The 22,898-nt window shown below is 33.1% G+C and overlaps 2 protein-coding genes and 1 long non-coding RNA gene across 3 annotated transcripts in view; 2 read left to right on the top strand and 1 right to left on the bottom strand.

The window, feature by feature from the left end:
* Window positions 1–11,219: 11,219 nt before the first annotated feature.
* On the top strand, window positions 11,220–12,059 carry LOC109205809. Its single transcript, XM_019368562.1, has one exon. It carries the CDS (start codon window positions 11,296–11,298, stop codon window positions 11,914–11,916), a length of 621 nt encoding a protein of 206 aa, XP_019224107.1. The 5' UTR covers window positions 11,220–11,295; the 3' UTR covers window positions 11,917–12,059.
* Window positions 12,060–13,534: 1,475 nt separating this feature from the next.
* LOC109205810 lies at window positions 13,535–15,037 on the top strand. Its single transcript, XR_002064730.1, has 2 exons — window positions 13,535–14,006; window positions 14,477–15,037. It is a non-coding gene; the product is annotated as an uncharacterized LOC109205810 (long non-coding RNA).
* Window positions 15,038–22,260: 7,223 nt separating this feature from the next.
* The window catches only part of LOC109205808, a 1,454-nt gene continuing 816 nt past the window's right edge, over window positions 22,261–22,898 (bottom strand). Inside the window, exon 3 of the mRNA XM_019368561.1 lies at window positions 22,261–22,296. Within this exon, the coding sequence (XP_019224106.1) occupies window positions 22,261–22,296 (36 nt within the window). The remainder of the gene's footprint in view (window positions 22,297–22,898) is intronic.

Raw genomic sequence — 22,898 nt, forward strand, 5'->3', positions numbered from 1 at the left:
TGGGGAGTTTGGCACATATAGCCCCTGCAAAGAGACTTTTGGCCAAAGATATTCAGAGACTAGAAGATACAGGTATCAGATTTAGTGTCGGAAATTCAGAGGCATTGTTGGCTAGTGCTCAGGCTAAGTCTTCATTAGTTGGGCGCATTAAGGCCACCCAATATGAGGATGAACGATTATGTAAATGTAGAGATGAGGTCTTAGCTGGTAAAAGCAAGGATATGAATGTTGAAAGTGATGGTGTTCTTCGAATGGGCGACAGGCTATGTGTAGCAGACGTAGATGGGTTAAGACATGCTATTCTTGAAGAAGCCCACAACTCTAAATACACTATACATCCTGGATCCACAAAAATGTACCATGACCTAAAGCAATTTTATTGGTGGGAAGGTATGACGAAAGATGTTGCTAACTTTGTTTCTAGTTGTTTGACTTGTCAGCAGGTCAAGGCTGAGCATCAGCGACCCGCAAGACTACTACAACAAATTGAGTTTCCAGAGTGGAAATGGGAAAGAATTACTATGGATTTTGTCACCGGGCTACCATGAACCCTTAGAGGTTATGACTCGGTATGGGTGATTGTAGATCGACTAACAAAATCAGCACACTTTTTGCCGGTGAAGACTACATATGGTGGAGTCAGGTATGCACAGATATTTATGAACAAAATTGTCCGACTTCACGGAGTTCCAGTATCCATCATCTCTGATAGAGGATCACAGTTCACCTCACGCTTTTGGAAATCTTTTAAAGAAGCATTGGGTACACGAGTAGATCTTAGTACTGCATTTCATCCACAGACAGACGGGCAGTCTGAACGTACTATACAGATCTTGGAGGATATGTTGAGAGCTTACATTCTTGAGTTTGGAGGTAGTTGGGATGCTTATCTACCTTTAGCTGAATTTGCTTACAACAATAGCTTCCAGTCCAGTATTCAAATGGCACCGTACGAAGCATTGTATGGTAGAAGATGTCGTTCTCCTATCGGATGGTTTGAAGCTGGTGAGACTAACTTATTGGGACCCGACCTAGTACAAGAAGCTATGGACAAGGTCCAGTTGATCAGACAGAGATTGCTTGCAGCTCAAAGTAGACAAAAGTCTTATGCCGATAAGAGAAGAAGAGATTTAGTGTTCACAATTGGGGACAAAGTGTTCCTACGAGTCTCCCCTATGAAAGGTGTGATGCGGTTCGGGAAAAGAGGCAAGTTGAGCCCCAGGTTTATAGGACCGTATGAGATACTAGACCGAGTGGGAGCGGTGGCTTATCGTTTGGCACTTCCTCCTGAGTTATCTTTTATTCACCCAGTGTTTCATGTCTCAATGCTAAGAAAATGTATATCAGACTCATCTCAGGTGCTTGAAGCACCAACTATACCGCTTGATGAGAAGTTGTCTTACGAGGAGGAACCGATAGCTATTGTCGATAGGCAAGTAAGGAAGCTACGGTCAAAAGAAATTGAGTTCATAAAAGTCTTATGGCGAAATCATACAGTTGAAGAAGCTACTTGGGAAATAGAAGATGCTATGCGAGTCAAGTACCCCCATTTGTTCAGTCTACAGGTACGTACTTCAGTTAAATTCGGGGACCGAATTTCATAAGGTTGGGAGAATGTAATAACCCGTATTTAAAAGAGGTCATAATTGTCCTTTAGCTAGAACTTAATTTTTTTTTAAAAAAAGACAAAAGAGAAAAATAAGATTAATAAACAAATAATTAAATAACAAAATTAGCTGGGTCAAGCCCACAAGAAAGAAGGACCGCATTTCAGCACATCAAAGAAAAGGGATTAGGGTCTTTGGAATTGAGGTCAGAAATAACAATTGAAGATTAGGAGAGTTAGAAGAATTGAAGAGAACCAAAAGCAGTGAAATTACCCCTGTTTCACGGAGGAGAAAAACGTGCAAAACTTGACACTGTAGAATTGTAAAGCCAGGAACGGTATCAACACTCGGCAACATCTGCGAATTCGAAGAACTTTCGATTTCTTCGGGTATCATTTAAACTCCTTATTTGAGCTATTCATAACAGATTCTGAAATTTTCTTATTCAGTTTACTAACTACATATCAGTCTATCTATATATATTACAAAGAGGGCCAAACGCATAAGAATTTGGTGTAAAATAATGAGTAAATTTTTATAAATAGGTAGAATTGACAGATTATTGACTGGTTGAATTACCCTTCGCATGGGTAAATACGATTAGATGAAGTTAGACTCAAACATGATTCTCGATGATTGGGTATTCTAAAATAGCTATGAATTAGCCTAAATAAGAAAATAAACATGAGATCGATATTATGTAATTATAGATTGATTGGAGGAATTTGTACGAGTTGCTTGAGGTGAAGCAGTTGGTATTTCGGCACGAGTACTGTGAGTAGTAATCTTACCGCAATTTGTGTTTTCATAACTTGCATTATTTACACATGATTTTTAATATGAATATGTTACCGATTATTTTGAGTTGCATGTGGGACAAGTCTTTTACTCGATATGATACCGAAATAGTTATTTGAGATGAATACCGTGGTTTTAAATATTTTTGTTGTCACTAGATCTGTTTTACCGTTACTTGAATTTACTGTTATCAAAAGGAAATTATATGATTTGATAAGAACCGAAATCCTATGTTGTTTTAAAATAGTTTCTACGAGTATATACGGATTACAGAGACAAGTATAAATGGGAGTAGACATTGAAGGATCCCGTAGCTAACGGCGGGTTCGTTAGACCTGGTGCACCTTGTAATTATCGATTACCGTTATAGCCCTCGCTAGTGGGAAGGTAGAACTAGCATACTATTACCGATTTCCCTCAAGTAGGGACTACCGTTATATATGACTTCTTGCAAAGAAGTCCACAGTTATACCGATTACATGATCCGTTCATTGAAACCTCCCAAAAAACGTGAATACTGATATTATACAGTGGTTACCGAGCTTATTACTGGATTGTTAATTATATTTTACTACTCCCTCCGTTCCAATTTATGTGAACCTATTTTCTTTTTGGTCCGTTCCAAAAAGAATGAACCCTTTCTAAATTTAGAAACAATTTAGCTTAAACTTACAATTCTACCCTTAATGAGAAGCTTTTATAACCACACAAACACTCTGGGCCCCTTTTTAAGTTGTTTAGGACCACAAATTCCAAAAGTCTTCATTTTTTCTTAAACTCCGTGCCCAGTCAAACAGGTTCACATAAATTGGAACGGAGGGAGTACAAGAAAAGCGTGATGAGACTGAAAATTATTTATTATTTCTGAAAGGGCATTTTTATGTATTTTCTCTTCGAGATACTAGCATGTTTCTGACTTGTCCCCAAATAAAAACGGTTGTGGTTAAGTGTTATTACTCACTGAGCTGGCGACTCATTCCCTGCTAATTTTTTTTTTTTACAGAGACAGCAGTTGACGCATGCGTGGATTTCGCTAATTAGAGCGCACATGTTGAGAATTCTTGGTGAGCCTCGCACTTGTTCGCGTGGGCGGAGATTTTTATCAATTGTTATGGTCTTTTCTTTGAATTCTTAGAGTCGCTCCATAGTCATTCTTTTAGTGTCATGAGTATTATTTTGCTATTAGTCTTATGTTGAGCATCGTTCTTTATTATCAAGGTTGAAGATAAATTAGTATTTCTGGTTGTTAGTGGGTTGATTAGTAATGGTGGAGACTCGTTTTGGTTGATTGATTGGTTGTCAATTGTTTGGTATGATATTAGGATGTTTGGTTGTTGATTTCTAAGACAGAAAATTTTTTGGGATGGTCTAAAAACAGGGGAAACTCTGTCTGATTTTCTGTAAAATTACCTATGAGGCTTACTTGGGAACACTTGCTCCTAAGCGCCGGTCACAATCCTAAATTGGGTCGTAACACAAACGACCCCTAAGAGCCTAAGATTGTCATGGATAATTTCTTAATGTTAATAGATTCTGAAAGGATATATTAATTATGAGCAAAACATGAAGTTTATGTTAAGAAAATTTTAATTTTGGCACATATTATTAGTTACACACTTAACTTATTCGTAGTCTTAGTTACTCACCCGAACTTTATTATCTTATAGTTGATATCCCATGGCCGCCGACATGACAAAGCGTATTGACACTCTCATTTAGGCGTGTGAGAGTGGAAAAATGATTTTCAGAACGGATATTTTTGCCAGTATTCACATAGTCATATACAATACTTATTGGTATGAATTGTGTATTTCTTCTTGCTTCTTCTTAATATACAATGCATATCTTATTCCCATTTAACTTTACATTTTTTAATTTTTTAATTTGGAAACAATGGCTATGATTCGACTGTGTATTGCTTTTTTGGGGTCGAATTTGTAATAAATCTTAACTGAAACTCCATCATTTGAGCCAAATAAAAAAAGTTTTATCCAAAATAATGGAGTACCAACACCATATTTCTTGTTATTTTTCCTTAGACAAATGAAGGTTTATTTTAATTGTATATTCTTATTTTCGAGTCAAAGTAGTAAAAAGAAGTTGGTTGGAACTCCATTATGTTTTTGCCTAATAAAATATGTACAACCAAAATAATGAAGTTGCAATTATAATGAAGGTTTATTTTAATATGTAAATATACTTGCTGAAAGCTTCATTATTTTTTGTCAAAGAAAAAGTTATAAGGAAAATTATAATGAACAAATAAACAATGTTTTAGTTGATTTCAAAGTGTTAAATATTAGGAAATAATTGTGTGACTATTTTGTTCAGTGTAAATTCTATTTTAAAGGGGTAAAAAAGACGAACGACATTTCGTTAAGGGCATTCGTGCTTTTAATATAGTACAGATAGATAAATAAATTCTATACATTGATATGGTCAACAAGTTTACGTATTCTCTGTCTCAAGTTATTACTAGTTTACATATTCTTATACTAAATAATTACAATGTGTACTTTGTTTTTAGGTATTTTAACGGTGTACGTGTTACAAAATGCTTTACACATGATAGTAGAAATTCTTATACTCCTCCTAGTCTTTGAGCAGGCCGTCCATTTATGGTACGAGCCTGACCCTATTAATCACGCCTATTTAAGTTTTGCAGAAAATATCAAGGTACAATATGAATATAAGTTTTAACTTTTTAAGTGAATGCTACATTCATTCCCCCTTTTTAACACCATTCCCTTTTTATCACCAAAAGTGTCTAGCGATAAATATTCCGTCATTCTTAATTAAAAGTTTTCGGTTCGAATGCTAGGAAGTGAGAATGGCATCACTGTATTTGGGCTCACGGTACACTCCGGTCTCCGATAGGATAAATAGAGCCCAAAATGCTATGACGAAGGACCGAAATCGAAGCAAGGTTCTCACCGAGTCAGAGTCCAGGTCATGACATCCACCATCAAGATTATCGGGATCACAATCCCGAAAGACTTCGGAGAACATTGTCAAGCAATCAAACATGACCAACAGAAGGCCGTGATATCCGCGATCGGCCGGGTATCACGGCGTGAATCTCGGCACGTATTGATGAGGAACCGACAATCAGTTAAATAGAAGATTTTTTTACCTTTATAGAATTGCACTTAGAGTAGGATTTCCCTACTATATAAAGGGGGGCTGATAATTCATTAGATACGTTGTAACACGCATTCTAAAACAATACATTACTGTTTTTACTATTAATAAAGCTCTTTTCCTTATTCATCAATATTGGCCACTGTGAGCCCGGATCGAGAGTGAACAAGGCTGGAATCATCCTCCTCGTGTGGTTTGAATTTATTATACCTTTACTTGTTCATTCTAATTCAATTTATCATTTTGTATCAAATTAATCCGCGTATACTTAAAACCACTTACAAATTTAATTGTTATCTAATTTTGAAGGAAAAAATCACCTTTGATAGGGAGCGTCATACACCAAAGTGGAATTTTCCGATTTGAATCCAGCTCAGTCGAATTTACAAACTGGTATTGAACACGGAGTGAGAAACCAATAAAAAATCATCCCCTTTTTCTTTTTTTCTTTTTCAACTTTTTGTAGGATGAGCTGATGACTCGCTAATATTTCCATTTGTTCCCCCTTCTCATCGTGGTTGTAGTTTTATAACTCCATAGATTTTAAAAGTACATTTTGCTTTTTGTTGTAAGATATGTTCGATGTTCCTCAAAGTGTTTCTTATAATTTGATTTATTCAAAATAATATTTTTAGTAAGGATGTGACAAAATTATGAATAATGTCATGTAATTTTGACTGTCTTTAGAGCATTAACATTACGATAAAATGTACATAAGAGAAAAAGAAGAATTAACCTAAATAGCCGTTACCTAATCAGTTAAATTAAAATAACAATGAATATATATTATATGTATAATTTATATAATATTTGTATAATTATGTATAATCAATGTACAATCTATGTGACTAGAAAAAGTAAATAGTGAATCTAATCGGCTACTTGTGTAAAGATTCCAAAGAAAAACTTGCAACAATGGGCCCTGAGATGAGATATGGGCTGAAGGAGCTGGTATTAGCTAGCCTTAACATATAGGCCTATTGGCAATTGGAGGAAGAGCAAATTAGACAAAACACCCTTTGAGCTTAAAATAATTACCCTTCTTTACTAATTTGAAAACTATTTACGATATATACCTATCTAGTTAAAACCAATTACCTGAAGGGAAAATTTCACATTAGAAAAAAAGGGCTCCCTACTTTTCAATTTTATAGCCCATATTTCAATTTACGACCAGCTAGCCCAAAAATAATAGGCTAAGATTCAACACCCAACTCCAATAGGTTCTCAAAATTACTATTTAATTTTAAAAAAGATTCCTCAAGCTTTTAAATTAATTTTCGAATCAGTAACTGTGACTCAAATATTAATTCAACAAACTAAATTCATTTGGGGGTGAAAATTAGATTTTTAACAAGCTTAAATATGTGGGTTTAAATTCCGAATTTGATTTTGTGAGAAATTTGGAGTGAGTATTATTTAGACTTGTTAGAAATAGTATAAGGAGGTTGTATATAAAATTTGAATTCATTTAATGGAGATTTGGACTGGTTTTGAACAAGAATTGCAACTGAAAATCGTGAAAGAAATTAAGTTCATCTACAGACACTTGTATAAAGGTGTATAAAAGTGTATAATAGTGTATAAGGTATGTTTCTACACTCATATACACTATTATACAAGATTATACATAATTATACAAAAAACTGACTTTGTCTTCTTCCTAGCGTCTTTTCTGAAATTTAACTCAAATATTGCTCATATCTACTACAAATCACTTCAAATTTTAATTTTGAACTCCTTTTGATATTTTTAATCAATTGGAACAACACCCAATCCAAACAACTAACAAATTCAAAAAAATCCATTTTCGAAAGCAAAGCTTTGAATGGTCTTCAATGGTGGACTTCTACTCTTCAATTTTCTTACATTGCAAGCAGGTGACACAAGAGGAGAAGCAGAAAATACACGGCCCCTTGAAGCATATGTAGAAGATGTGAGAAGAAGATAGAGGGAAAGCAATGGTTGTGAGAACACAAATTTAACTCCATAGCTTTTAGAAGCAATGGTTGTAAGAACACAGATTTTGAATTTGCTAGTGCTTTCAAAATATATACAATGTGGGCTAGGTCGGGTAAAACTTAAAAACAAGAACTATTTTTTGTTATGGTGTGAAGTCATATGTATTTTCTTGTAATTCTTTCTTACCTAAACTAGCTTGGCTTGGCTCGGCTTGTCTTGGATTGGTTCGGCTTAGCTTGGCTTGATTTGGCTTGGCCAAAAAATTGAGTAGGGAGAAAACTATATGTATAGGGGTAGGTAAATAGTTTGTGGTGGGTGGGTATTTGCAAAAGATCCCCTTTGAGGAATGGGTTGGACTCTTAACTTTCTCACGTCTCTAGTTATAGATGTTAATCCCATTTTGTGGCACAGAAGAGCAGTGTCCAAATAATATTTAGGCCGCATTTGGCCATGAGTTTTGCCAAAATAAATTTGGGATTTATTTTTAAAACTCATGTTTGGCCATAAATTTTGCCCATATTTTGGCAATTTCCCAAATCCCAAAATCACCCAAACTGCTGATTTTGGGCCAAAATCCCAAAACTTGGGAATTATATACATGTTTTTCCAAAATAAAGTTGGGGAATATGTTTTGAAAACGTATGTCCAAACACATTTTCATCTTCAAACCAAACTTTACCCAAATCAGATTTTTCAAAATAAATTTGGAATCTATGGCCAAACGCTAGCTTAGCCCTTAACTTAAGGATGCCCTAGAACTAACTAAGCTAGTGTTTGGCCAAACATGAGTTTGCCAAATAAATTCCAAATTTATTTAGGCAAAAATTATGGCCAAACGGGTCCTAAATGATTTGCACAAATAGGATCATTCTACACCGCTATTTAATTTTTTTATTCCCATTTAAGGAGTTTGTGTAAAAATATCCTTGGCGCTACACACCCAGAAGAGTGGAAAATTACGCTTTCACAATTCATGTAGCCGGACATAACTTTAGTAATATAATTTTTATTCTACCTATTTTGTTAAATTGTTCAGAAATCATATTGAATTAGCAAAACTCGCATTATTCACAAGTTATGCCCCATCGGCATTGTTATTCACAATGCAAAACATGAATTGTGGTTTGATTTCCAAAAATATAGTCTATTTTCAATTTATAAGTAGATAGTTTTGATGTTGTAGCCAAATAATTTTATAGAAAACCTAGACCAATTGGCTTACTCCCTTTATGCCATTTTATATTCTCTTCTTTTTAAATATGTTCCAAAAGAATGATATATTTTTATATTTAAAAGTTAATTTTTTAATTCTAAATTTCTTATTTATCGTCAATGACGTGCTCATAACGAGTCATAGATGGTTTACATAGAATTATGAGTTCCAAAATACTTTTAATATATGTCAAAAATCGTTCTCCTACTTCATATATATCTAATCACATACATCTTTTATGAAATATTGAAATGGAAGAAGTATTTTTCAAAACACCAAAATATCTTTCACTACCAGCCTATGTTCCGAACGCTTCAAAATGATAACATACTTGTGTTGGATCCTCTAGAATATACTACTACTTTTGAAGAATCCGACACACATCTCATAATTTTCTCGGAGAATTCGGACAACGTAGCTACCAACCCTCTCTAGTTCACTAGTTGCTACCATGCAAGAGAGACCAATATACTCCAAGTTGCTCACGTGTGACCACACACGTTTATGAGCAAACAAGATGAAAGGATAACCCTAGTTACTTGTCCTTACCTACACAAGGCATAAGTCTAGTTGACACTCTAATTAGGGTTAGGGTTTTAGACTCCTATTATTAGCTCCATCATATTAGGGTTCAGATTTAGGGTTAGGGTTAGGATTTTAGAGTAGCAGTCACAAATCATTCAGTCATGTAAAAATATGTCATCTTTATTAGTCCCTGCTGTATTACTATAATAGTTTTACTATGGACCATTTTTGAAAATTGGTAAGTACTATTCTCTGTAATTTTGCAGAAGTGACCACATAAAAAATAATAGAGCTCCTTTATTGACTGATCAAAAATACCTTTTTAGGGAAGGGATGTTGACACTTCCCTTGAACTGTCACTATTTTATGGTCTTTTAATTTTCAATGTTGGAACTCTCAACTCTACATTTTTCATGTTCTATGTCTGAAATCTTTTACTTTTAAAACTTTTGTTTGAAAACTATGAAAGAAAAAAGAAGGAAAAAAGGAGGTAAGGACTTAACATTTATATCTCCCTCTAATTTACTTTCAAACCAAAAAAGGAAACGAAAATGACTTTTGTTTACTTTCTCAATTTTTATTCCTTTTTAAATGTTTTCTTTCCCCGCTCCTTCAAAAATTAACAGCTCATCTTTGATGGGCAGATAGAGGAAATAAAAGTTCATCAAAAAGAGTACTTGAGCAAGAGGAGTAATTAAATACAAATCAAAAATATAATTTTGATATGATTTTAGGAGGGGGACTAGTTCATTAAAGTAACAAGTAAAATATGTTACTTGATGTAACAAGTAAAGATGACCTAATGATGCAAATATTGTTTACATTGATGGTGTATATAACTTAAACCTTATTCTATACCAATTAGTTATGTTATTAATAAGGAATCGTTTGGAAGGAGAAAGTTTTTGGAATTATAATAATGGGATTATAATATGAAAATTAAATAATAACAGAAATATTTAGTGAATATATTTTTATTGATAAATGTCTAAATATGAAATATATGAGGTATAATATAAATATATATTTGATGTATACTAGATAAATTGGAATAAACTTTTAATTTATTCTCAATTTTAACTTTGGATTGTTTAAAAGACTTTAGGGGAAGAGCCTTCGAAAAAGACATCTTTCTCATTTTAATGTTTAACCTTGGGTTAATTAATCCTTGAATTATTATACTATCCTCTATATGGGTAGTATAATACCACAATTGTGAGATAAATTAATCTAGGAATTGGTAATCTCGAATTAAAAACAACCAAACACGAAATAAAATAACTCTGTATCTAATCCCGAAATTATTAGTAGAACATACACTACTCTTGTCTCTCCTGAAAAATGACATACATACAACACTTACGAATAGTTTTATAGTCCTCGCATTCATAATTCTAAGGTATAATTATATAAGTATATTGTTTCCGTAACGATATGCAGTGGCAGATCTATGATTTAAGTTTTATGAGTTCAACCTTTAAGGGTTTTTTAAAGTTATGGATTTAAATTGCTATTTATTGCAATATTAATGAATTTTTACATATAAATTTATGTCTCGCGTCAAAAGTATTTGGTTCAATTGAACCCGATACCGATACGTTGCATCCGTCTCTGACGAAATATTTATATTATCAGGTTATCAAAAGTATATATTCATAGTTAAACCTTATAAAAATTATTTTAAAGTAAAATATTACTTAGTTATAATAAGTAAAGGTAATCTAATGATGTAACCATTATTTACACTGATAATGTGTATAATTTAAACCTATTATATACCAGGGGTCAATTAACAAACTTGTTTTTAGTTTATAGACGTACTTTCACGATTTATTATTTATTAGGTAATTATATGAGTATTTTGTGATGTCATTAATTGGTAGACGTGCGTATTGCAATCCGGAGTGTCTAATGTAACGGCTAGCTGTATTGTTTTTTTATTTTTTTTATTAATCAAATTAGCCTGATCAAGATTTATAATGCTAAAAGAGACGAAGACAAAAGCAAAAGATTAGTTCAAAAGACTAGTGATTTTTAGAGGAGAGCGAAATGCAGAGCACTCAAGTTAAGTATATTTTCTCAGAGTACCCTTCACTCCTCTCAAATCCAATTCAAAGAACCATTGATTTTCCGAACTATTCGTATCCATTTCCCAAACATGCCGTACTTTCCCATTTCCATTTGCAGAATCCAATTGCGTCGACGAGGAAAAAGAAAAGGCAATCCGGATTCGTCAGATCAACCAAAATCATGCTAGAATCAGCCTATTTCATTGCGTCAAAGCTCAATATTTTGCCGGAGCCATTGGATTTAATTATAAGAGAATTTGGAGGTGGAAATGGAGGTGGATTTAGGTTTTGGAGAGGTCATGGATTTGATGGGTGGAGAAGAAGAAAGAAGATAAATTGGGGATTTTGGGTCTTATTAGTAATCATTGGTGTGGGATTGTGGTTGATTTTGGCCAAGGAATTGGAAATTGATGTATTTTTGGGGATTTTGGGTTTAACCCTTTTTGGGTTTTCAGTTAATGTGTGGAAAAGAGGGGTTTCAGATTGGGCATTAGGGTTCTGTTGTTGTGCGGCATTGTTAGGTTTTTTGTTGAGAGAAGATTTGCAGAAACGGGTCGGGTTTTTTGGTACTGTGAAGATTGCTAGGAGGAGGAAAAGGTGACTGTTTTAACCAAAATTTTGCATAAAAATGGAGTTATGATACATTTTAGTTTTGTGTTCTTTTGTAGGAATTGTATTTCTTTATAGCTTCTTTGCTCTAATATGGATTTTGCAACAAAAATCACTATTATTGTTCATTAACCATATTTATGTCCGGTGGCGGAGCATATAACAAAGATTGCTATAGAAATTTATAAACGTTAAATCCTAAATTCGCCTATCATGTCACCTACATACATGGAAATAGGCCTGTCAATATGTTATCAAAGTACAGTCATTAGGTTTAGCGCCAGATAAATTCTATAGCTAAATAGAATAATTTGTCACTATAACCTATTTAGCAATTTATTAGCAATAGATTATTAAAAAATTCAATTTGCTACAAGGATGTAACTACAGATTAACTAGAAGTTTGTAGCTACTTCTATTTATTTTTTTAGTATTGAGAAGTTATTAGGATATAGTCAATGTGGCAAAATAATATATCCTTGTTAACTCGAGAAACGACATCCATTAACTTGTTTGAAAAAAATAAAAAGATTTCTAGAAAATAAGTTGTGCATAGAGAGGAAGCTATGGAGAAGGAACGAAGAAGCAGTTGGAAAATGAAGTCACAAAAAAAATATTTGATTTAACTTATATGTACTGAAGTTGTAACGGGGTTTTGCATTACTAATGTAATTTGTCCTCTAATAATAGTAGATTAGTTATCGATTAATGCTTATAAAAACAATTTGATTCTTGTCATCTTAATTATAATCATTATTTGATTGCTTAAATATTATTTACATCATCAGTAACTTACAATATACTCTTAACAATAAATTCGCATCTTTAGTTAACTTAATTGTAAATACTCTCTAAGGGTGAACCCTCTAATTATATGGAAATGTAGATTTGTCATTCGCTAAATTTGTTCTACTATTACCCTTGCCCTTAGGAAAAGACGTAGAGGGCGTTTGAATTGGCTTTTAAACTGGTCAAATCAGCTTTTAAGCTCTAATTTTTTTTTTTTTTAATGTTTGGCAAAGTTAAAACGTGTTTAAAATAAGTTAAAAACTGCTTAAATCAAATCAAAAGTAACAACTTATTGTTTTTTGGCTTAAAAATTATTTATGTTGAAAATTCACGTTTTTAAGCCAATCCAAACCGGCTCTTACTCTTAAGGCTTAAACCCAAAATAGAGTTCCAACACGAAAGCTATTTTAAACCATTAAAATCAAAAGTTGACGCTAGGTTTTCGTTAATGACAATGAACGAAAATTTGGAAAAATTCTCAAGCCAATAGTAAAAAATGTATATATATTCCCTCAGTGTAAAATATATACACACACTGTATATATTTTTTATGTTATGTACAATAAATAAATAAATTTTATATACTTTTACGATTACTGGATATAAATAGTTTTAGCCGTGCGCTAAAAGTGAGCTTTGCCCCATAAATTTGGACATTTACCTCTCCTTATATTTGCAATTAACTACCCTGTTATCTTTATTCGATTTTATTAGTATTATTTTTTCCATTTAATCCATCACCATACAAGCAGCTACTAATAATAGCCAATCCCTCACTAGTGGAAAAACAAGGAGCTCTCCTCCTTTTTTCTGTACCAATTCTCCCTGTGTCTGTCTCTCCTTTTTTCTTGACTTGTTCTTTTCAATCTTTTGTCTTTCCCTCATTGTAAAATAATTGAAAAATAAGAAGATAAAAAGTCATAGATTTACTCTCTTCTGCAGTTCTGTTCTCTCTCTTTTAGTATTTCATTTCTCCTCTCTCAAACCTAAAAATCATGGTACTTCTTGTAGCCTATTTCTTCCATTTTTCTCTTCCTACTCATTCTTTTACTTCTAAATATAACTGAGATTTTCCTTCTTTATTCTTTTCCCAACTTAAACTTTATAGTTCATTTGATTATCTGAAGTTATATTAATTAATTGGAAAAAAATGCTACCATGGTTACTAACACTTCATTTAATTTCTCTTTAATTTTTCCTATCAAAGCCACAATTATTGCCCTTCTCTTCATTCTTGTTTTCTCTCCTTCCTATTGTTTATATCACAAATACAAACCCCAAGACTCTACTCAGGTAAATTTTCTTGTTTATTTCTCTCCTCCCCCTTCCCTCAAATATAAGTATAAGGTTCAGAGTCGAATTCAGAATTTAGAGTTGGTTGATTCAGAATGAGTTTGATCTTATTTAACTCTCATATATAGTCAAATTTCTCTGTAACAGACTCATTTGCTCATTATTTTGGCCATTATAGCAAAATGTTATTATAGGGAACATATTATAACTTAGCATGAAAATTGATTCCATAAAAAAAAATTGGTTTTTATAGTGAATAATTGTTATATGACGATATTGTTATAGAGAGATTTGAATGTATTTAATTTTTTTTTCATATATATATTTATAATTTGAGTCAAAAACAATGAATTTAGTTGAACTGAGAATTCCCTCTAAATTATATAACAATTAACTGCATGTATGCTTATGGAGTTGTATTATAATGATTCTTGATTTTTTTTTCATTTCTTATTGTCTTTTTTTTTTAGGGTTTATTAGTGGAAGAGAAAACAAGGTTGGGTTCAACACCACCAAGTTGTTACAACAAGTGTAACCAATGCCACCCATGCATGGCGGTTCAAGTGCCAACGATACCGAGTCACCACCGAGTTGAACCGAGTCAAATCCAAGGTATGCCCATGGACTATTTTCAGCCACCTGGGGCTAATAGGTACTCCAATTACAAACCATTGGGATGGAAATGTAGATGTGGTGACCACTTTTACAACCCGTAGCTCGGGTCGTTATTAGGTCAACCTGAGCGCACCTAGACTAATTTAGGCTCGTGAATTTTCAGTTTTTTTTTGAATTGTGTGATTTATAATTATTAACACGTGGATTCTATGTAATTTTCTTAATTTTTAGGAATTTTGGTCAATAAATTTGGTCCCCTAGTTGGGATTCTTGTAGAGGCAAGACATATTAAATGAGGCTGTTATAAGCATTTAGTATGGTGTACACATTGATATTCAATACACTGATGTTGTACAGAACCTTTTTATCAGTGCTGATTTTAATGTAGTAGCTTTACTACAGAGTATGATTTTTAATTTTCGTATTTAATTTTTTTTTGGTTTAGTTCTTTGAATTTATTTCAGTACTGATGTAGTAGCCTTTGGATTCTGATTTTTATTCCTTTTTTCGATGATACTTTCTCTTCTTGTGATAGGTATAGTCCTTACTTTCTTATCTTCTTGGGATTTTTTTCCCTATCTTTTCTCATCTGTTTTGTCAATCTTGAAGAAACAGTCATATATGACACTCATTCCGTCCCAATTTACTTGAAGGTAGTGGGATGTTGAGTTCAACAAGTTGTTCTTCTACCATAATTTTTTTATATGTCTTTTAAATAATTTTAGTAATAGTTATGACTTATAATACTTTTTAGAAGGGGAGCATGGAGCAATGATATGGTTGTCTCCGTGTAACTTATAGGTTATGACTTCGAACTATAAAATCAGCCATTGATACTTGTATTAAGTCAGACTGCTTAGTGCTTACATCACATGCACCACTTTAGGGTATGAATCTTTCCCTGATCCCGTGCGAATGTGGGATGCTTCGTGCACCGAGCTGCTCTGTAATATTTTTTACATAGTTCAAATATTTATTTCAAAAGATTTAATGATCTATGTTCAAATATAAAATGAAAATTATGAAGTTTGAATCTCAAAAATTGAAAAGTGTCATATAAATTAGGACATGAAAGATATATAGACTATAGTTACACACACCCCATGTAAGAATTACCAAGGAAAACCACATGGCTTAGTGCATGGAAAAGACAAGTCGATGTTATATTGGCCAATTCAAAGATGATGTTTGTTTGACATTTGGGCTATTTTAATTGAAGGTGGATGGCCAATATGTATACTAAGTAATTTTTTCTCATTAACATATTTAAAGGTTTAGTTAGCCAAAAATAGGTTAGAGACTCGATCAGCTTCAGGTTATTTGTGTGTTTGGACTAAAGAATTATTTTCAAAAAAAAATTGTGACTATTGAGTTACGTATAATATTTTGTTTCAAAGATTTAATGAAATTTAGACTTTTACACAGTCATAAATTAATTAACAATTTTAAAACTTAATACATTAAAGTAGATTAAAATATATAACTTTTATAAAATATATTAAATTACGTGAAATTCAAAAGAAAATATGTAATATTATTTGAAGGTAACTCATTATGGGCATGTAAGTCACTTAACCTTATACTTCCAGACCCAATGAAATCCACCATACCGAATTGAGTTGGGCCTACCAATCCAATTGACCTTTTGTCCAAACTATTGTGCTCGATAAAATGTCAAAATGGCATGGCATAGCTATTTTTACGGCTGGCTATCCAAAATTAGCCACCATTAGCTAATGTCATTGATTTCTAGCCATTTTAATTTAAAATATATAGATAATTGATATTTTTGCCCTTCTCTTTTAAATGTCCTGTTTAGTTAGTTTTCGTTATTAGATCGCTTTTCGCTTTTGAGAACACTCCATGGATTTCGCTTTCTTGAGAACATTGCACGAATTTTGCTTTTTCGAGAACACTTCTTCAAATTTCGTCTGGGTTAGGTCAAATTTTCTTCAAATTTCGTCTGAATAAGTGTTGTTTTTACAATACTGCTGTTGAATTTTCATTCTAATTGTTACTTCGTTGTTTTAATTTTGATTTCGTTAATGTGAGCGTTTAAATTTTTGTGGCATTTTAACATCGACGATTTTTTTTGTTGAGTTATTCGACTTATTTCTGATAATTTTGATACTCTGTTCTTAGTTTTATATTGTAATCATTGCGTAACTTGTTTCATAAGTTGTTAAAATATTTCACAGTCGATGTGGATTCTTAAGTAGTTTGTTCTTCAACTGCATTATAGATTGCTGGAGTTCTTGTCATAACTTGAAATCCAGATAATATGCTGGACTTCATACTTCAAAATTTGATTCCAATATATTACGCTGGAAGTCATTGTATATTATGCCCCCTTTTAATTAGTTTGTTGATTTTTATGCCGGTATAGTTTGCTGGAGTTATTGTCATGTAATTTAAAATTTCGTTCCAATGTATTATATTGGAAGTCTAATATCTGAAGGCTTGGCGTAGAGTATTTTATACTGGATGAGTATATTATACTGGAGTCTTTCTTATTTATGATAACTTGTTTTTAGTGATAATTTGTATCTTTTTTTTTTTTTTTGATATTTTGCATTTGATTATGTTTTTCATTCTACTCCAATATTTTTAATGGAGTTTTATTGTTTCTAATAAATTTAGTTCCAGTATATTATATTGAAAGTCTGACATCTGAAGTCTTATTATCCAGTATTTTATGTTGGACTTTTTAATGTCAACCGAGCATTCATGTTTTCTCTAAAAATTTACTATTCTGAAAAGTGTTGATGTCTTAATTCTGGACCTCGAACAGTTCAATCACACTTTTCATCACTGCATATCAAAGAGTATCTTGTAGTAGTTGATCTTTCAACGTAGAACCTCCTTGATTGCTGCTAAGCAAAAACATCTAATCATTTTTTTTTTGTTTTGAAAAACACACCCCAATTTTACATCATCCAATGATGCATTTTCTTTTAGTATTATCAATGGTGATTATTTTGCCTTTCCTTTTGCTTTTCTTTTTCTCTCTTCGATTGTGTGTGGTATTTCAAAGTGTTGGCCTATTCTCTCATTTTCTATTATAATTTTGGAAATCGGCATGTGTTGCTCTTCTTGTATATATGTGGTTGGCTGCAATAATTGTTGATTGTCAATCTTCATTATTGCATTACCTTCTTGTTGTTGATCTCCAGTAAAAATTTCAGAAAGTATTTCTGATACATCAACAACAAATTTGTAGCCTTTGTAGTATGGATCATTTCTTAAAAGCATCATAAAGGAAGTAAGTTGTTCATCTTTTGTTACATGTATTCCCTTGCCGGTACCTAGGTTGATATTAAGCCATACTGTTGCTTCAAACTTGTTCCTGTTGAACTTAATAACTTCAAAAATCTTATTAATGAATTCGTCAACTGAAATCCCATCATTTACAAGCAGAAACTTGGTTTTATGATTTAAATACTTGTAATTTGGTGTCCATTTTTCATTGAAAGCATTAATCTAGAAATTTGTATGCGTCTTGCATTTAATGTACACAAATAATTTGATATTCCCTTCGGTCCACAATAAGTGACCAATTTGCTTTTTATTTTGGTCCAAAATAAGTGTCCAGTTATATAACCAAGAAACAATTCCATTTGTTATTCCAAAATTACCCTCATGTACATATCCCTAAAAAATCTTTTACTTCTCACATTAACTATGCTGCAACATTTAATTAAGGGTACTTTAGTCATACTAACTACTTTTGTCTAGAATTTAGTATTTCCTTAATGGGTGTGCCCAAAGTAAATTGGTCACTTATTGTGGACCGGAGGGAGTATTAGTATCCTGCATTTTATTGGGAAAAATTTCACATTAAAACAAGTGGGCTGCCTCCTTTTCAACTTTGTAGCCCATATTTAACTTTACAATTGAGTAGCCCACAAATTAGAGGCCCATATCTGAAAAGGGGGCGTTATTTCCGGTATTTTGAGACTACCAAACGCGATTTTCTCTCATTCAGCTGGATTTTCTCAGATTCTTTCCAATCTTCTTCCCCCAAATACTTCAAAAACGAGATCCTGCGATAAATGCAGGTACGAAAACCCTAGCATTTCTTCTTCATCTAGAATTTATTCAATTTTTTTGCTACGAAGCAGCGCAATTCTCCTTTTTGCTGCAATTTTGATTTCAATTTTTTGTTAGATGGAGATTTTTCCTGTTTACCTTCTTCATAATGGTGAATGGGAAGAAACAAGTTTGTGAATTTCGTCAGTGATTGTGTAATAATCGAGTCCACATTCAACTACAACAATTTAGTTGCAGCTATTTCGGAACAGATTAGGATCGATAGTGATTTAAACACAATAGAGATTAACTTTGTCCCAAATGTTGGTTTGCCACCGGTCATGATTTACAACGATATAGGAGTTAAGGTGTATATAGAATTAAAGAAGAAAAACTTGAATTTCACTGAATATCCCCTGTTTGTGACAGTGAAAGAGATTTATGAAAATCATTTGGTTGTTACAAGTTCTGTGGTTGCTTCAAGTTCTAGTTGTTTGGTTGCTACAAATTCAAATTCTAGAGATGTATCAACAACTGATAGCACTGAGATTATTGATACTGAATTGATTAAAAATACGAAATTTAGTGAAAACACGGGTATAATAGATAATATGTTGAACGAATTTGTTGAGGAGGATCAAGTTTATAAGGATAAAGAGACACTTATGAATGTGATGAAGAGCTTGGCTGTACGCGAGAGGTTCCAATTCAAGGTGAAGAGATCAAGCGCAACAAGGTATGTCATTAATTGTATATTCTGTTGTATAAATATGTATAAAGTAGTATATATTTGTATACAGGTATTAAAATTAGTATATATGCAGTTTGTATACAAGTGTATTTAGAAGTTGAATGATGTATAATACTAGGTATCACCTTACATGTCTGGATGACAATTGTGCTTGGAGTTTCAAATCTTCTCCCGTTTTCAAGGCAAACATATTCAAGTGAGAAGTTACAATAATAATCACACATGCGGCTATGGTGAAAGATACTTAACACAACGTCAAGCTACTTCGAGTATAATTGCTAGTATAGTCAAGGACAAGTATGTTAATCCAAAAAAAGTTTACACCGCAAATGATATAATAGAGGACATACAAAAGCAACACGGGATTGAAGTGAGCTACATGAAAGCATGGAGATCTAAAGAAATAGCAATGGAAATGATAAGAGGGAGTCCGAGTGATTCATATAAGGAGTTGCCGAAGTATTTTTATTTGTTGGAGCAAACAAATCCAGGAACGGTTACAAAGTTGCATAAATCAGAAGATGGATGCTTTCTTTATGCATATGTTTCGCTATATGCATCTATCAAGGGCTGGGAGCATTGCAGACCGATAATGGTTGTTGACGGAAGCTTCCTTAAAGCAGCATATAAGGGTACCATATTGACTGCTTGCACACAAGATGGAACTGGTGAGTTAACTGTATCTACGTTGTTTCTGCAGTTTGTATAATGTTTTAGTTTCATGTATAAAAGTGTATAGGATTTCACAACTGCTGTTTTTATAAAATTTGCAGTTGGTATAAATCTATATAATTGTGTATAACTGTGTATAAGATTTGTATAAAATTTGCAGTTGGTATCTGCAGACTAATTTGCAGTCTGAATCCTAATATCTATTTTTGTATAAACAGGAAAAATCCTTCCACTTGCGTATGCAATTGTGGATTCAGAGAATAACAAATCTTGGGAGTGGTTCTTTGTCCAGATAAAGGGTACTTTTGGAGTTAGGGAAGGGATGTGTATAGTTTCAGATAGAAATAAAAGCATCTTCAATGCCACAAAAGCTGTGTACCCAGAAGTACCACATTGTATTTGCATGTTTCACTTGTGGCAGAATGTAAAGCGCACATTCAAGAAACATCACAAACAATTGAAGGATATCTTCTTTTCTTTGACAAGAGCTTACACGATAGAGAAGTTTGAGTACCATATGACAGAGTTGTGCAAAATTGATCCGAGGGTGCAGCCTTACTTGTTCTAAATTGGGTACGAAAGGTGGTCTAGAGCATATTCCAAGGTGAAAAGGTCGATGGTAATGACTTCCAATATTGCAGAGTCAATTAATGCAGCTAACAAGGATGCTAGAGAGTTACCAGTATTACCGTAGCCGATTGCTGGAGTACATGACACTTGCTACAACAGTGGAATCAACAAAAGAAAAAGTGCAATGGAAGACATCTACAGAGCTTGGCGAAAAGTACGACAAACTCCTTCGGGAAAAATCTTATTTGCATCGGAGCAAATGACGGTAAAATGAATCAAAATATAAATAACTCTTTGTCACTTCTGGACTTGCATTTTACTGCTTGTATAAGGGATGTATAACTCTGTATAATAATGTATAATGTTCTTTAAATTTTTTTTTTTAAAAAAAAACTTTTTACAGGCGAGGCCTGCTACGGATTAGTTATATACTGTGCTTGAAGGGTAAGGAGAAACATAGTGTGCCTGAAGAAGAGGAACATGCAGTTGCGGAAAATTTCAAATGGATGAACTTCCTCGTCCGCTATGCTTTGGCGATTTGAAGAAAACAGCTGAAACCTGGCCAGTATTGACTTATATATTTATACAAGAAGGATAAACTCTGGCTATAGCTATCTTATGAATTCTCGCCAGTGAATTCGATTGCCAGATGAGAGTTATGGGTAATCCCCAAACAGAGGTGATGGAAGATGTGGTCCTAACCACCTAAAGGGAGAAAAGGAAATGCAGGAAGGCCAAGAAAGGAAGATCAAAGCCTGGCTTTTAGAGAAAGAGTCAAGAGAGCATTTTCGTGTTCTTGTGTGTACAAGGTGGTCACAATAGGAAAAACATGTAGGAATCGACCAAAAATAAATATTGGAAACAAAACGCTTCTATTACATTTGTTTTCATGTTGAGTAGTTAATTTTTCCACAAACAAATAGAGTTAACAAATGTTGATTAGTTAAGTCACAAGCAATTGACATGTGTTTCATTATACATGTTTTTGCTTATCCAATAAAAGTGTCTTCCTGTTTTTTAATGGTAACTAAAATATAATTGATAAATGGTAGAAATACAAAACAGGGAAGTTGCCAAACAATCACTGTAATTACATGTATACAGATGTATAAATGAGAGTATAATTTGTATAAATTTGTATAACTAAATGTATATTATTGTATCATATGTATAAAAACTGCTACATTACAACTGCAACCATAATGAAAATACATACTTTGTTAAAGGAACAAAGCACTGAAAAATATTTCATGTAAAATGTAATTCATTCCACAGCAACATATGTGTAATGATGCCTCAAATTAACAAAAATAAAAAAAAACATCTATAATATCCTTTAAGGTTATCTCACAAGTAGCAAGAATAGTTAACAAAATAGGCACAACTCCTTATACATAGAAACAATTGTAAATGAAAAATATACAATAACTACTTTTCTTGGTCGCCCCCTTCTTCCTCTTCCTCAAAAGTTCTCCCTGTGACTTCATCATCACTAATTGCACCAGACTGTTGTTTTTTTCTTCCAATCCCTCATAACAGAGATCCCCACCTGGTGGCGAAAGTGTCTCAATGTCAAAAATTAATCCTTCGAAATTTCTTTACCAAGGATGAAATACCTCAGCAAAAGCTAGCCAACAAAAGCACCACAATCAACTGGTATTAAAAAAGAAACGAAATCAGCATTCAAATAGGTAACACTATTATAGTAAAATAGTAATAACAATTGAGATTAACCCATACCATTTTGATCTGTTGGGGAACATTATTAACCAGATTATCTGCAAAGCGTCAGAATGGGATTTATCGGTATATGCACCATTATTCCAATCAATGCCTCTTCTCGAATAAAAAAATCTAGAAACTCTTCAAGAAGTAAGGTATCAAGAATTGCATAGGTAAATTGCCAGCATCCAAAACAATCCTATCATTAGAGCCACGGTTAGAGTCATAGATGTGGAATGGCATCTATCTACAAACGTAAACACCCCCAAAACCGCCAATGTCCCAATTTTGCTCCTTCCCGCGCTTCAACAAAGATAGGGAATAAGAACGTGGTCAACAAGTGTGCCACGGACAATTGCATTCACAATATAAACCTTATGTACTCTTCTATCTCATGCCCGTCAAGGAATCACTGAAAGGATCTTGATTCAACTTTTGAAAATCTTTTGTATAGGGAGTTTGATTTTGTTACCAAAGGCAAAGTTTGGTTGTAGTAAACGCATGCAACAACTCCGCCATAATTTTCCCCTCTT

The sequence above is a fragment of the Nicotiana attenuata genome, unplaced genomic scaffold (genome assembly GCF_001879085.1).
Source record: "Nicotiana attenuata strain UT unplaced genomic scaffold, NIATTr2, whole genome shotgun sequence".
NCBI lineage: Eukaryota > Viridiplantae > Streptophyta > Magnoliopsida > Solanales > Solanaceae > Nicotiana > Nicotiana attenuata.